The 13,262-nt window shown below is 42.9% G+C and overlaps 1 protein-coding gene and 1 non-coding gene across 3 annotated transcripts in view; both read right to left on the bottom strand.

The window, feature by feature from the left end:
* The window catches only part of NRBF2 (nuclear receptor binding factor 2), a 29,117-nt gene extending 26,120 nt beyond the window's left edge, over nt 1-2,997 (bottom strand). Inside the window, exon 1 of one of the 2 annotated variants that reach the window (XM_074374080.1) lies at nt 2,771-2,997. In XM_074374080.1, the coding sequence (XP_074230181.1) occupies nt 2,771-2,855 (85 nt within the window). In that variant the 5' untranslated portion in view covers nt 2,856-2,997. The remainder of the gene's footprint in view (nt 1-2,770) is intronic. The other variant, XM_010957928.3, reaches the window with a different exon arrangement.
* A 6,192-nt stretch (nt 2,998-9,189) lies between these two features.
* LOC123617713 (U6 spliceosomal RNA) lies at nt 9,190-9,296 on the bottom strand. The gene has a single exon (XR_006725919.1). It is a non-coding gene; the product is annotated as a U6 spliceosomal RNA (small nuclear RNA).
* Nucleotides 9,297-13,262: the final 3,966 nt, after the last annotated feature.

The raw sequence follows: 13,262 nt of genomic DNA, 5'->3' as shown, positions 1-13,262 counted from the left end.
ATTAATATAGAAGCACTGCTAGAAAGAGGTCATGAATCAAAATAAGGTGTGATCCATAATAAATTTGATCTTATTACTTAATTTCTCTCAATCTAGGCTTATTTATCTGTAAAACTGGGAAGCACTTTAGTTCTTACTAAATTCCAAGGATGCTCTGAGGATATGTGATTATTAATCTAGGTACTGTAATAAGTCTTTATGCAATCAATTTGGACTATGATGTCATTAGAAAAAGCTTGTATACACTAACAGAATTTTCAAAGGCACTCAAAATCAGCACTGAGAAGTATTTCTCATGTTGAGTCAACTGGATACCACATCAGGTATCTCCTGACATAAAAGAATGTGACAGTCTTCAAAAAATTCAATCTTCTAACGAAAACACTAACTTGAAAAGATACAAGTGCCCCAATGTTCATACCAGCATTATTTACAATTGCCAAAATCTGAAAGCAACCTAAGTGTCCATCAATATATGAATGGATAAATATGTTGTATATATATATATACACAATGCAATACTACTCAATCATAAAAAAGAATGAAATTTTGTCATTTGCAACAACATGGATGGGCTTGGAGAGTTTTATGCTAAGTGAACTAAGTCAGACAAAGACAAATACTGTATGACATCACTTATATAAAAAATCTAAAAAATAAACTAGTGAGCATAACAAAAAAAACAACCTCACAAACAGAGAACAAACTAGTGGTTATCAATTGGGAGAGGGAAGTGCAAGGGACAAAACAGGGGTAGGGGACTCAGAGGTACAAACTACTATGTATTAAATGAGCTACAAGAATACATTGTGGAGCACAGGGGGGAATCAACCCAGTCTTCTAAACTGAGTGACAATATTCAGAGGCATGTCACTGGTACTTAGCAGCACAGTAAAAATGATTCAAGTAAATGTTAATCTCTGTTCTTTTGTTATCATTCAAAAAACATCTAAGCTAGAACTCAGATCTTTGAAATCTCAAATGGTTTAAGAATTCTTGTCCACATAAATTTTATGGCTGGATTATGGAATTATGCTAGCCTCCTTAACAAGATTATTCAAAATTCTACTCTATAAAAAGATAATACTATTGCCAACATTTAATTTTTCCTAAATTGGTGATTCTGCTGCTCCATCTACAACTGTCACTTAGTTCGAGTCCTTTCCTAAGCTACCACACACTAGTGGGGCAGTTGGCTGGAGTTATGCTGCAGCAAGCAGACAAATAAAGTGAAGTTAGCTGGAACTGAACCAATGGTCACTTTGCAAGGACACTTGAACTTTGAAGCACTTTGTAAACTGCTGGTTATTTCTAATAATATTCCTGTTAAGTTTCGGTATTTAGCCATTCAATATATTTCACTGCCAACTACATGTCACCTTAAAAACAAGAAAAGTGCAAGATATTTCCCTGATTTAAAAAAAAAATCATAAATCTAGTCCAATTCTTTTTAAGTATAAACAACTCTTACCAAAGGGGGTTAGGGCTCAACTTAATAAAACTGGGAGGTGCTTCTCATAGCAGCTAACCTGGCACCAGTCATTTGGGAACCACAGCTTTAAGTTCTAGAATCTTAAACTTTTTAAGATCACCAAATCCAAACCTTATTTCACAAGTGAGATTTTAAATTAAGGGTTTTGGTCTGTATCATAATAGCTAATTCTTACACTTTACTATGAACGAGATACTGTTCTAAGCCTTTTACACTTATTTACTCCTTTAATCCTCACAACAAACCACAGTGAGGTCAACTAATTTGCCCAAGGTCACACAACTATTAAGCTACAAAGCCAGAATTCAAATCCAAACAGGTCCAGAATCTATACTCTTAAATCAACCAGGCTCTATTGCTTCTCTACAAGGTGGTTTAAATCCAGGTGTGCCTCTTCCACCACATTAGAAGTCTCAGAGTTCCAACCTGAGAAACTTAATTATTTTCCATACGTCCCTTTTCCCAATCCCACCATCGCAGGTGAATTGCAAACCTGTGGCTCTTAAAAGTTCTTCCTGTCTGAAACCTGAAGTTAAAAAAAAAAATTTATCCAAAATAGGTAGCTTCCCTACAAAAGATGCAGTGGCCAGTCAGAAAACAACTCATGTTCCTCCTTGATTTAATACCTGAGATGCCTAAAAACTTAGTAAGAAAATGAGCTAGCAACTTTTTCTGAGAAAGGTAAACATCTACCATATTTTCCTGATGCCTAGTGATGAAGCTAAGAACAAGGACGGCCCTGTCTTTTTTCCCAGATGTCTCCAACTTACTTGAGAAGGGAGACTCTAAGTTTATGCCTCTAAAGGCAGGTGAGATATGGGTGAAGGGAAACAGGGATGAAAGAGGGTATGCTCCATTTCTCCACAGTGGGGAGGCTAAGACTTCAGCTCTCCGTATTATAAGTTGGAACCAGCACTGCACACCATTTCTGCCTTGGCCAGCTTCAGTACCTCTGCTGCAGAGAGGTGGTTACGTGGCGCTTGGAGACATTTCCTCCGGCCTGGAGAGGTGGCAGCCCCGTCCTGCGGGAGCCCCTCGCCCAGGGCCCTGGGGCGTCCGGAGGCGATGGGACCTTCCCGGGGACCCCCGCAAAGGGCCGTCTGCCATAGTGTGGCCAGAGCCGCCGTAGCGCCACGCCTGCCTGCGCTCCCCAGCCTTTAAGACCACCCGCGCCAAACCCGCCTCCCAGCCTCCAGGGTTAGCGGCGTGCGGGGATGGGAAGAGACTCTTTAGGCAAAGGCGCCCCAGGGTGGACGCAACCCTCTGTGGGCCACTCACCAAGTTGAGGGGTCCTTCCATTACTTCCATAGACCCCGGGGTAAGCGGCGGCCTGAGGAAGAGGTGCGACGGAGCCCGGGGACATGGAGGAGAACAGAAGAAAAGCGCGACGGAGCGGCGGCCACTGCTACCTCTCTCCGCGCCCAAGAGGCAGCGGCTAGCGCAAACAGAGCAACAACCACACCACTTCCTCCTCCGGCGCCGTGGGCCCGCCCCCCACGCCGCTGCCACGCACGCGTCACGACGTCACACGCCGCCAGCTCAAGGCGGGAGTGAGGACAGGGAGGTGGGGCTCAGGGAAGGCGGGGCAAGGACGGAAGTACACTTCCTCGTGGGCCGGCTTTCCTCTCGCGAGAGGCTTATCTTAAAGAGTTCCCTGGCGTCGCATTAGGTGGTGCAACTTTGTAATTTAAATAAAAGTGGCTGAGTTCCGCTGGTGTCTCCCACTTCCTTCCACCCTAACTTTTCCCAAATTCCCTCTGCTTTTTCCACACTCTTTCTCTCACGTTTTCACCTTATTCTTGCACCTGATTTTTTTTTTTTTTTCAAAAATGAGATTTGAGCTATGCCAAACAATGGACTGGACTAGAACCCGCTGGAGGGAGACAAACATGAATGATTCAGGGCTCTACCCTCAAGTTGCTAACAAACTAATGAAGAAAATAATATGGGCCGAAATTAACCATATTTAATATTTGGTTCATTTAAGAATGAGATGCTAGACCACTGTAAGGATTTTTTAAGAAACTGATTTACGCTGCAAAGGGAACAGACAGCTACGAAAGAGGCACCATGAGTTCTGCAACTTAAATTTTTTCAAGTCTTGTGAAGTTGGAAAAGGACCCCAAGCTTCAGGTGAGACCCCAGCCCTGGCTTATACCTTGATTGCAGCCTTGTGAGAAGCTGAACAGAGGACGCTTCAAAGCCTTGCCCCAATTCCTGACGAATGGAAGTTGTGAGATAATAAAATGTGTGTTGCTATAAGCCATTAAGTTTGTGGTTGTTTATTACGTGGCAAAGAAAACTATTAAGACCCCTTCATCAGGGTAAAATCCAGATGCGTTACTTTCTTGATAAACTATAACCATGTTGTCTGAAATAAAATGCACAACCTAAAAGTTGAGACTTACGTTTTATTTGGCGGACTTTCTGATGACTCAGCCCAGGGCAACATCTCAGATTACTCTAAGAGGCCGTTCCAAAGTGGCAAGGTAGAAGCCAGTATATTATGAGTTTTGGGAACAAAGACCAGGTAGTTGGTACATCAAAAAATGACTATTAATTAAAGAAAACTAGCTATCTCAAGTTAAGGAATTTAGCCCTTGTATGTATGGGAAGGTGTGAAGACCCAGGTTCACTGAAATCATTCCTTTGATATGCACCTAGCTATCTAGGGCCAGTATCCTGTTCTTTCCCATCCTGAATTCCCTCAGGGCACATGGTTGAGGGTGGCAGCAGAGGCCAGGCTATATGCTTGTCTGCATCGTTAAGTTCCCTCTGCTCACTGATGAGAATAGCAGTAGTACCTGATGAATTGATGGCCAAGGCATTTTGTTTACTGATATGGCTGGCAATATTCATTCACAACCATGAGCAGTGACTCCATGTCACCGCAGTACACCCACAGTGGCTGGTTGTATAGTGGGCAAATTTGATACCACTAAAGGGAACTTCAGAAACAGCTGACAAGGAAGGGGAGTATGTTTTTGAGAGCAACTTCATCCATATCAACAAAAGATGAGACATCATAGACATACACAACCATGTCAAATGGTGACAAGGAGACTGAACCTGCCAACCCTATTCTCTGCCACTTGCTGTCATGCTGTTGGCCTGACCAGCCACAGGCTATGAAGAGCATGCTGTTCATGGCCAGGTCATCAAAGGAAGAGGTCGCAGGCCTACCAAAGCCTTTGGAGTCATCCAGTGTGCTTCCCTTGAAGTTTGAGGAGCAGTAGCCTGCCACTATTTTTTCTTACTTGCAGGTTTGTATTCCTTCAGACACATGGAAGACTCCTTTGCTTATTAGGAAAAGCCCATTTATCTCCTGAGACAATCAGTGGAGGGTTACAGAAATCACTAGGCCATCCCAGCTGGGGACACAGTGGACATGCCCATTATTGAATCAGAGATGAGAAAACCCAAGCAGTAAGTCTCTGCTGCAACTCAGCAAGACGGGGCCAGGGGGCTGTGGGAGAACAATCAAAAGCTGCAAAGATTTTAGACTCTCTGTGGCTTACCTGGGAAATAAATTCCATGTAACAGAATCCAATCCTAAATGAACCCCCGCTGAAGGACTTGCCCCACTGGAGAGTTTCATGTAATTCTCCAGAGTATACCCCAAGGCCCAATTTCAGACATTCTTTAGGTATTATTGCCTCTAATCTCATACTGATCTACGATAATAGTCCAATTTCTTCTTGTACCCTTACTACCACAATCAAAGCACTATGATCTCCTGTGATCCTTTTTTTTTTTAGAGAGTTTTTTGTTTGAACTGTAATCTGTCTTCCTATGGCTGCCATGCCCTGCATTTGTATAAATCACTATAATGGGGGTGTATGAACTATATGTACAATCTCTTCCTCACTATCTGTATGTAAAAATTCCCTTGACTCAGCAACCCCTATAGAAATACTAGCACAAGAAAGAAAATAAAGGTATGTGAGGATGTTCACTGGGGTTATTCTAATAGTGCTCTTCCTAGTTCCAGAACAGTTCAAACAAAACTAGAAATATCCTTTGATAGAGGTGCTGTAGAAGGGATTCCCACATCAAGTGAGAGCTTGGATTGATGACCTCAAAAATTGGCCTGGATTTAAGTGTTCAATGTACTCAGTTACAGGAAGAGGTGGGAGCAGACCCTTCCAGTCCCCTGTTCTGTCTTCTCTGCTCTATTGCTTCTCTCCCCCTAGCACAGGAGCTCCATGGAGAAGGGGATTAGGATAAGGTCTGCACCAGGAACCGTAACATGGTCTTTGAGGTGTTCGGGGCCCCTCTCTTAACTATGCTGTGGGAAAGGGAGTCCAGTGTGCGTCCCATGCCTTCTGTGTTTACGGACCACCCAGTGAATCCACCCCAAGCACAGTCTTCTATAGTCCCCAAAGCTACAGGGCCTGCAAAAGGGACAATAACAGGAGTAGCAGCAGGAGCAGCTACGTCAGTGCTGGGCGCATGGCAGCAGCCAAGTGTGTGGGCCCAAGACAGATCAACACAGCAATGTCAGTAGTGGCCAGCAAATGCCCAGGAGGATGAAGAGCCAGCACAGTCATGGCAGAACCACCAGCATGTCCTCAGTGAGTGTTAAAGTGGTTGTGGTATGCGCTTCACTTACATCCTTGGGGGTAACTTCCAGGCGTGATGGGGGGCTATGCATGAAGGGTCACAACAGTGTGGGGTATGGGGAATTGTTCTGTGTCTTGGCAGGGTGGCAGGTATGTGGGTGCTTACTGTTGTAACTTCCCCTATTTTACCATCTCTGAGATCAGGTGATCTTACAATCACGGTCAGCAAGGTGGCAGTTATGATGAAGTTGTATTGCCTTAGAAAACCTTTAGTCAATTTCTTTCACTTATGTTTACCTTTTCACGTATGCACAAGAGTGATAAACAGCAAAACTATGTCTAAGTCTGAAGAACCAATCTCTTTAACTAAATATAAAATAAAAATTCAAGTGACAAAAACAATGGCTTAACTTCAGAGAAAACCAGTTTGCTGACATGGTTAGCATGTCAGGGAAAGTACTAACCAGGAATAGACTCATCTTCCTACTTCATCATTCCTTGGTATGAAAGGAACCTCCAAATTCATCTCCATTTCCAACTTAACCATGAACAAAGGGGGAAAACTGCCTTTAACTTTAAATGGAAACTACAGTTTTAGTTGTTTGTCTTTAAGACTGAGCATGGTGTGGAACAGAAGGTAAGCAGCATCCTACCTCAAGTTGATTCAATTGCTTTTTGTAGATTTAAATTTCTTCTTTTTCTGGAACTTTCTGATCCCCCATTTCCCATCAGCAATGGTTTAACTTTGTATAACACTTTGCAGCATTCCAGGCACTTACATGTACAGGCAGGCACTCATTCAATTCCAACAGGTTCAAATTAGTGGCTTGCCCAATGTCATAAAATTAGTAAATAGCCAAGCTAAGTCTTGAATCTAGGTCTATCTGGCTGTAAGCCCAGTACTCTTTCCACTACAAGCAGCTAAATATCTATTGGAGTGGCATCTAAGGTTGGTAATAGCAGAAATAGACTGTTAGGGTAACCCACTGTAATTACATAGGTTATTTTGGGTTTTCCTAAGTCCACAGTCCTGAGTACCAAGAGATCCAAGCTAAAAAAGGAGTTGCTATTGTTGGTAGCTCTATTCTCCTCTGGGGTAATGGCCAAGAGCTATTCACAAACCATACTGGGCAGGAACAGGCCATGTGAGGAAGGGGGGTGTGTAGCCACGAGGTCGCAGTCTCTAATTCCTTGGACTCTGAGCCAAGCTGTCCAGTTGCTTCAGCATGAGCTAGGATGAAGAGAGCCAAGTTAGGCAGGAGTCACACATTCTATTCAATGAAGTTCAACAGAGGGGAGGCCAAGGAAAGTAGAATTTCAGGGCAGGGTTCTTATCCAGTAAGCTGACACCTGGCAAAAATCGGTCAAATAAAGACAGAAAAGCAATGATTCAACCAACTTTTTTCTCAAAAGAGGGAGCAGAAGTGAGCTCTCCAGAATGCCAAATGTCCTAAAACTATATATCTGCTGCTACATCAGCAGGGCTGCCTTGATTCCATCTATAGAAAATAATAATTCAACTGTTGATCTGTGCTGGACAGACTTGAGGGAAATAATTTGAACCTATATTTTCTTTTCAGACATGTCAGAACACTCAGGCATCGCTAATCAAATCCCTTCAGCTATTATATTCACCATCTCCAATTACACAGACCTTAAACTTACAGCTCTACCTCTTGCTCCGACCCTTTGATGCAAAATGTTGGTCCACTTGGGCTTTATTTCAAACAGAGTAGTCACATATTGGGAGAGGATCAAAGGAATCATGAGATAGAAGTGGAGTTTGATTACTTTTAAACAAATGTAGGTAAGAGGAAACTTAGGAACAATGGTAGGGAAGAAATGATTGAAGTCATAGGACAGAAGTTCAATGACTGTTATTCCTTAAGTTTTCTAGGAGAGATTTGCCTCCAGCTTCCTTTTAAAATATATTTTCCACCATTGCCAAGATTCTCAAGTCCATTGTTAATCTACTCAGTCCCTCTGTATTCCATACTCCCTGCTGCCATTCCACCTAAGCACCACAAACAAGCACAGGAGACCTCTGATTGACAATCCGAGGAAACCATGTGGGAAGCAAGGGTGTAACAGAGCAGGACTCTGTGGAGTCCTCCCTGGTACAAATCCTCTCTGTCTCCCATTTCTTGTTTGTAGGAAATAGGCTTCATTCAGCCTCTTTTACCTTCCCTGAGTTCCAAAGGGCAGATTCAAACAGTAGCTGATCAGGGATGGGAGGGGATGTAGAGACAGGGAGGAACAGTCAAGAAACAATAGTGCAGCCTTGGGGCAGGGTCCTGGTTCCTCCACAAGGAAAATACATAACAATATCTTTTAGTTCTTCTGTAGGAACTAAGGCCTCGACCCCGGTGGAGGATGGCAACTTCAGGCTGAGTACAAGATTCCTGGAGCATCGCCCTATTACATGCACCACCACCTGCGGGTACAGCCCAACAAGGGCAGTCCAGGCCTGGCATGGCAGACTCAAGGTTGCCATCAAGTTACCTCTCTACCTCTTCCTTTGCTTTTATCATTAGCATACTTGGAGGGAGTAGTACATCCGTAAGGACAATTATCAGTAACAACTTACACCTCTTCCCTTTCCTTACGGACCCCAGTGCATAGATTTGAATTAATTATAGTCCTTGGTTCATGTCCAAGTACCATCAGTAGTCCATGAATGGCAGTCTTTATGTATTTGTAACTAATTTATTTACAATATAATGAATGCCCATGAATCTACCACTAGTGCAGAACAAAGCTAATATAAACATTCTTGCATGTGTGTTTCAGAGCACATATGCATTCATTTCTGCTGAGCATATTCTAGAACTAGAATTGCTGGGTCATGTGTTATGCAAATCTTCAGCTTTAGTAGATACTGTCAGTATTCCAAAATGCTTAAGCTAATTTATACTACCACCAGCAGTGAATGAAAATGCCACTTGCTATAAATTGTTGTCAATACTTAGAGTTTTTTGTCTTTCAATTTTTTTCTTTTTAATTTTAACCATTCTATTGATACGTAGTTTGTCTTACTCTATAACTCCTTAAAAGTTGCCTTGTGCTCCCATTACTTTGTACTAGTAAAGGATATGCTTCTGAAGATGTCTCTCTTAACTTCCTTTTTTTTTTTTTTTTAATATGGAACACTTCACAAATTTGCATGTCATCCTTGCACAGGGGTCATGCTAATCTTCTTTGTATCATTCCAGTTTCAGTATATGTGCTGCCGAAGCAAGCACTGTCTTAACTTCCTGATCATCAAATCTAGTGGCTTTTCTTTAATCTTTGCCCTTCATCTCTCAGTAACATCTGACACCACTGACCACCACTTTCCTCTTGAAACTCTATTTCTTTGACTTCCATGCTATTGCATTATCCTAGAAGGTACATCTTTATCCACAATTCCAAAGTCCAGTGTACCCTGAAAACAGGAAGTTTTTATATTACCTATTTGGTGGCAAAACCTATCCTGAACTATCAGGACACTATTCATAGTCCTTTATCTCACTTAGTGTTATATTCACAAAATTCACTGAAGATTTATTAATGTGTATATTTACTGTAAGATACTGGCCCAGTCTTTTTTTTTTTTTTTTTTTTGGTAATACAAAGTATAAGCACCTATTAGCTTTCTAAAATCCAGAAAATTCCAAATCCTGAAATATATCTAACTCCTAGAGTTTTGGGTAAAATTTTGTGGGCTATAGTAGAAAAAGCATAGCCCTTGGAGTCAGATAAACCTGGGTGTAAATCCCAATTTACCCAACATCTTGAAATTTCAGGGATTTTTTTTTTTCAATCTCATCTGTAAAACAGGGATTAAAATAGCTAGATGATAAGGCTGTAAACATCTTTACTTGTATTGAGACAAGAGGAGAGAGGGCAGGGCACATACATTCAAGGAATGACAGCAATTTAACACCAAAATGGTGGAAGAGGATTGAGGATTAAGTTGGTGGGAGGTTTGACTTCTAGTGGACCTTGAGCTTCATTATATGCTCATTGTAACAGCGTGATAAATGACATGCCTGCAGGCGCCATGACAGTTCCAAGGCTAACCACAAAAGGCTAAAGAATGGGTAGTGGCCAGATTCCTGGGAATCCCAGCCAGGGTAGTTGGAATGGCCCCACCTGTAGGCATGTAAAGCTACTGAGCCCATAAAAACTGGTAACACCATGCCTAGCCAGTGTGTACCTACTTTACTTTAACCTGAGCACCCAATTCCCACACTTCTTTCCTTGCCTTTCTCTTGCCTTACACTCTATGCATTATCTCTCTAAATAAATCTGCCTTTACTCAACTGTGGCTTGCACTTGAATTCCTTCCTGTGTGAAGCCAAGGATCCACACTTGGTGGGGCACGTCCCAGGAGCTCAACTGAGCCCAGGGACATGGACCTCCTCACGCCCCACATCTGCTTTTCCTGCATCAGTATGACTCACACATCTAAAACACAATGCATTGAAAATTGAGCTCATCATCTTCCCATCCCCCACCATCTGCTTCTTTGTTTCCTATCTCGGAGTGTGGCACCAACTTCCCATCCATTTGCTCAACTCAGGAACCTAAGCCGCAGCCACAGCTTATTCCTCGTTTCCCAGTCCTTTAGTCAATTCTGTGTCCTGAGAATTTCTCCATTCTGTACACTCTCCATTCCCACTACCATCTTGCCTATTTGATTGCAACAGCCCCCAACTTGTCTTCCTACCTCCAGTGTTGCCACTTTTCAGTTCACTCTCCATACTATGGCCAAAGTAATGTGATTTTGATTATGTCACTCTTTTGCTTACAGCATTCCATTGGCTTTGTGAACAAAAAATACTGTAAACCATATCAGTAAACAAAGAATGCTGAAACCATCAAGTCATGGGCAGCTACCGCCACCCCCCAGTAAAGACAAGCCTGCAGCCCAGCCTCTGCAGCCACTCACAATGGTGCACTCTGAAGGGACTCAGAATAAGAAAGGACAAGATACTGGCCCTAGATAGCTAGGTGCTTGTCAAAGGAATGAATTCAATGAGCCCAAATGTTTGCTTCCTCCCAGACACAGAAAAGCACTAAATTCTTCAACTTGAGATGCCTGCTTTTCTTTAGATAACAAGTAATCTTTTATTGTTCCAACTACCTAGTCTTTGATGTAAAGCTCCTATATATCCTAGCTCCTCCTCTCCCTCTTGGGAGCAGTCCTTCAGAGTGATCTGAGAGGCTGTCATCTGGCTCGAGTCCTCCTGCCAAACAAAACATAACTCTTAACTTTTAGGCTGCTCATTTATTTCAGTCAACAGCTTCCTATTGCCCTAAGATAAAGACCTAATTCTATCATGATTCCAAGGCCTTCCAAGGTTATCTACTTACCCTCTAGACCCATCTGGAAACTGCATAATTCGCCACATTCTCCCTTATACCCTGGTTTTGATGCAAGAAAACAGATGTGGGGCGTGAGAAGGGCCATGTCCCAGGCTTCAGTTGAGCCCCTGGGATATGCCCCGCCAAGTCTGGGTCCTAGGCTTCAGGCAGGAAAGAATTCAAGCGCAAGCCATCGTTGAGTAAAGGTAGATTTATTCAGAGAGATACATTGAAAGGCAAGAGAAAGGCCATGAGGTATGGGGGTTGGGTGCTCAGGTTAAACGCAGGTACACATTCCATAGACAGAATGTGGGCCATCTCCAAAGAGGGTGAGAGAGGCAGCCATGAGGCACTGTGTTGCTAGTTTTTATGGGCTTGGTGGCTTCATATACTAGTAAGTGGAAGGACCAGTCTAAGTAGCCTGGGGAAGGGGCTGGGATTCTCAGGAAGTTGGCCATTTCCCACTCTTTGACCTTTTGTGGTTAGCCTTGGGACGGGCATGGTGCCTGTGGGCATGTTATTTACCATGTTAATATATTACAATGAGCGTATAATAAAGCTCAAGAGCTACTAGAGGTTAAATCTCTCATCATCCTGAGCCTCAAGGCCTACTGGGGGTTGAATCTGTGAACGAAAATACTGCAATGTGAGTGAAAATACTGCAACCATATTGGTAAACAAAGAATGCTGAAACCAAGTCATCAGCGGCTGCTGCCACCCCCCAGTAAAGACAAGCCTGCAGCCCAGCCTCTGCAGCCACTCACAATGGTGCACTCTGAGGGGACTCAGAATAAGAAAGGACAGGATACTGGCCCTAGATAGCTAGGTGCTTGTCAAAGGAATGAATTCAATGAGCCCAAATGTTTGCTTCCTCCGAGACACAGAAAAGCACTAAATTCTTCAACTTGAGATGCCTGCTTTTCTTTAGATAACAAGTAATCTTTTACTATTCCAACTACCTAGTCTTTGTTGTAAAGCTCCTATATATCTAGCTCCTCCCCTACCTCTTTGGAGCAGTCCCTCAGAGTGATCTGAGAGGCTGTCATCCTGGCTCGAGTCCTCCTGCCAAACAAAACATAACTCTTAACTTCTAGGCTGAGCATTTACTTCCGTTGACAGACCCTTCACCATTTTGATGTTAACTGCTGCAGCATTCTCTGGATGGCTGTGCCTCGCCCACTTTCATCCTGCCTCGGATTGGACTATGGTTTGCCTGCATTCTGAGGCACACATCTACCGAACTCTTTACTGGCTATTTCTATGCAAGCTTCAGATCTTACTTTGAATGAGACTGCTTTCTGAAAAGCTAATCTGTTTTGGTCAGAATTGTGTTCTTCCAAAATTCATATATTGGAGCCCTAACCCTCAATGTGACTACTTGGAGATAAAGTAATTAAGGTAAAATGAAGTCATTAATTGGGAAGTACTATTAAGGTAAAATGAAGTCATATGGGTAAACCCTGTGTGAAGGAAAAGCTGGGCTGGGCTGACAAGACAACTCACAAATCTAAGTATCAGAATACTGATCTGAGTTCTGCTGGACTAACTCATAAATCTAAGTTAATTAGTGTTGGTTTGCTGTTCATGTTTTTTTGTTTGTTTTGCTAGCCAGCTGGATTTTCAAAGAGATATATCTGGCTTTGAAATGTTGGTTTGCTGCCTCCCTGCCTCCACTTTCGTGATAATGATGCTGCTAAAGCTGTTCCATGCCTATTGGCCAAATACCCCAAGCTTGTACTTTACCCTATAAAACCTCATGCGCACGTCTTGGAGGTGCTCAGAGCTTCGGAGCAGAAGCCCCTCTGAGCCCACTGGCGTAATACATGTGAGTACTCCAACCCTCCGAGTGGTGCTTGTTT

The sequence above is a fragment of the Camelus bactrianus genome, chromosome 11 (assembly GCF_048773025.1).
Source record: "Camelus bactrianus isolate YW-2024 breed Bactrian camel chromosome 11, ASM4877302v1, whole genome shotgun sequence".
NCBI classification, from domain to species: Eukaryota; Metazoa; Chordata; class Mammalia; order Artiodactyla; family Camelidae; genus Camelus; species Camelus bactrianus.
The sequence above is the reverse complement of the archived record's forward strand: the minus strand, read 5'-3'. Positions and strand labels throughout refer to the sequence as shown.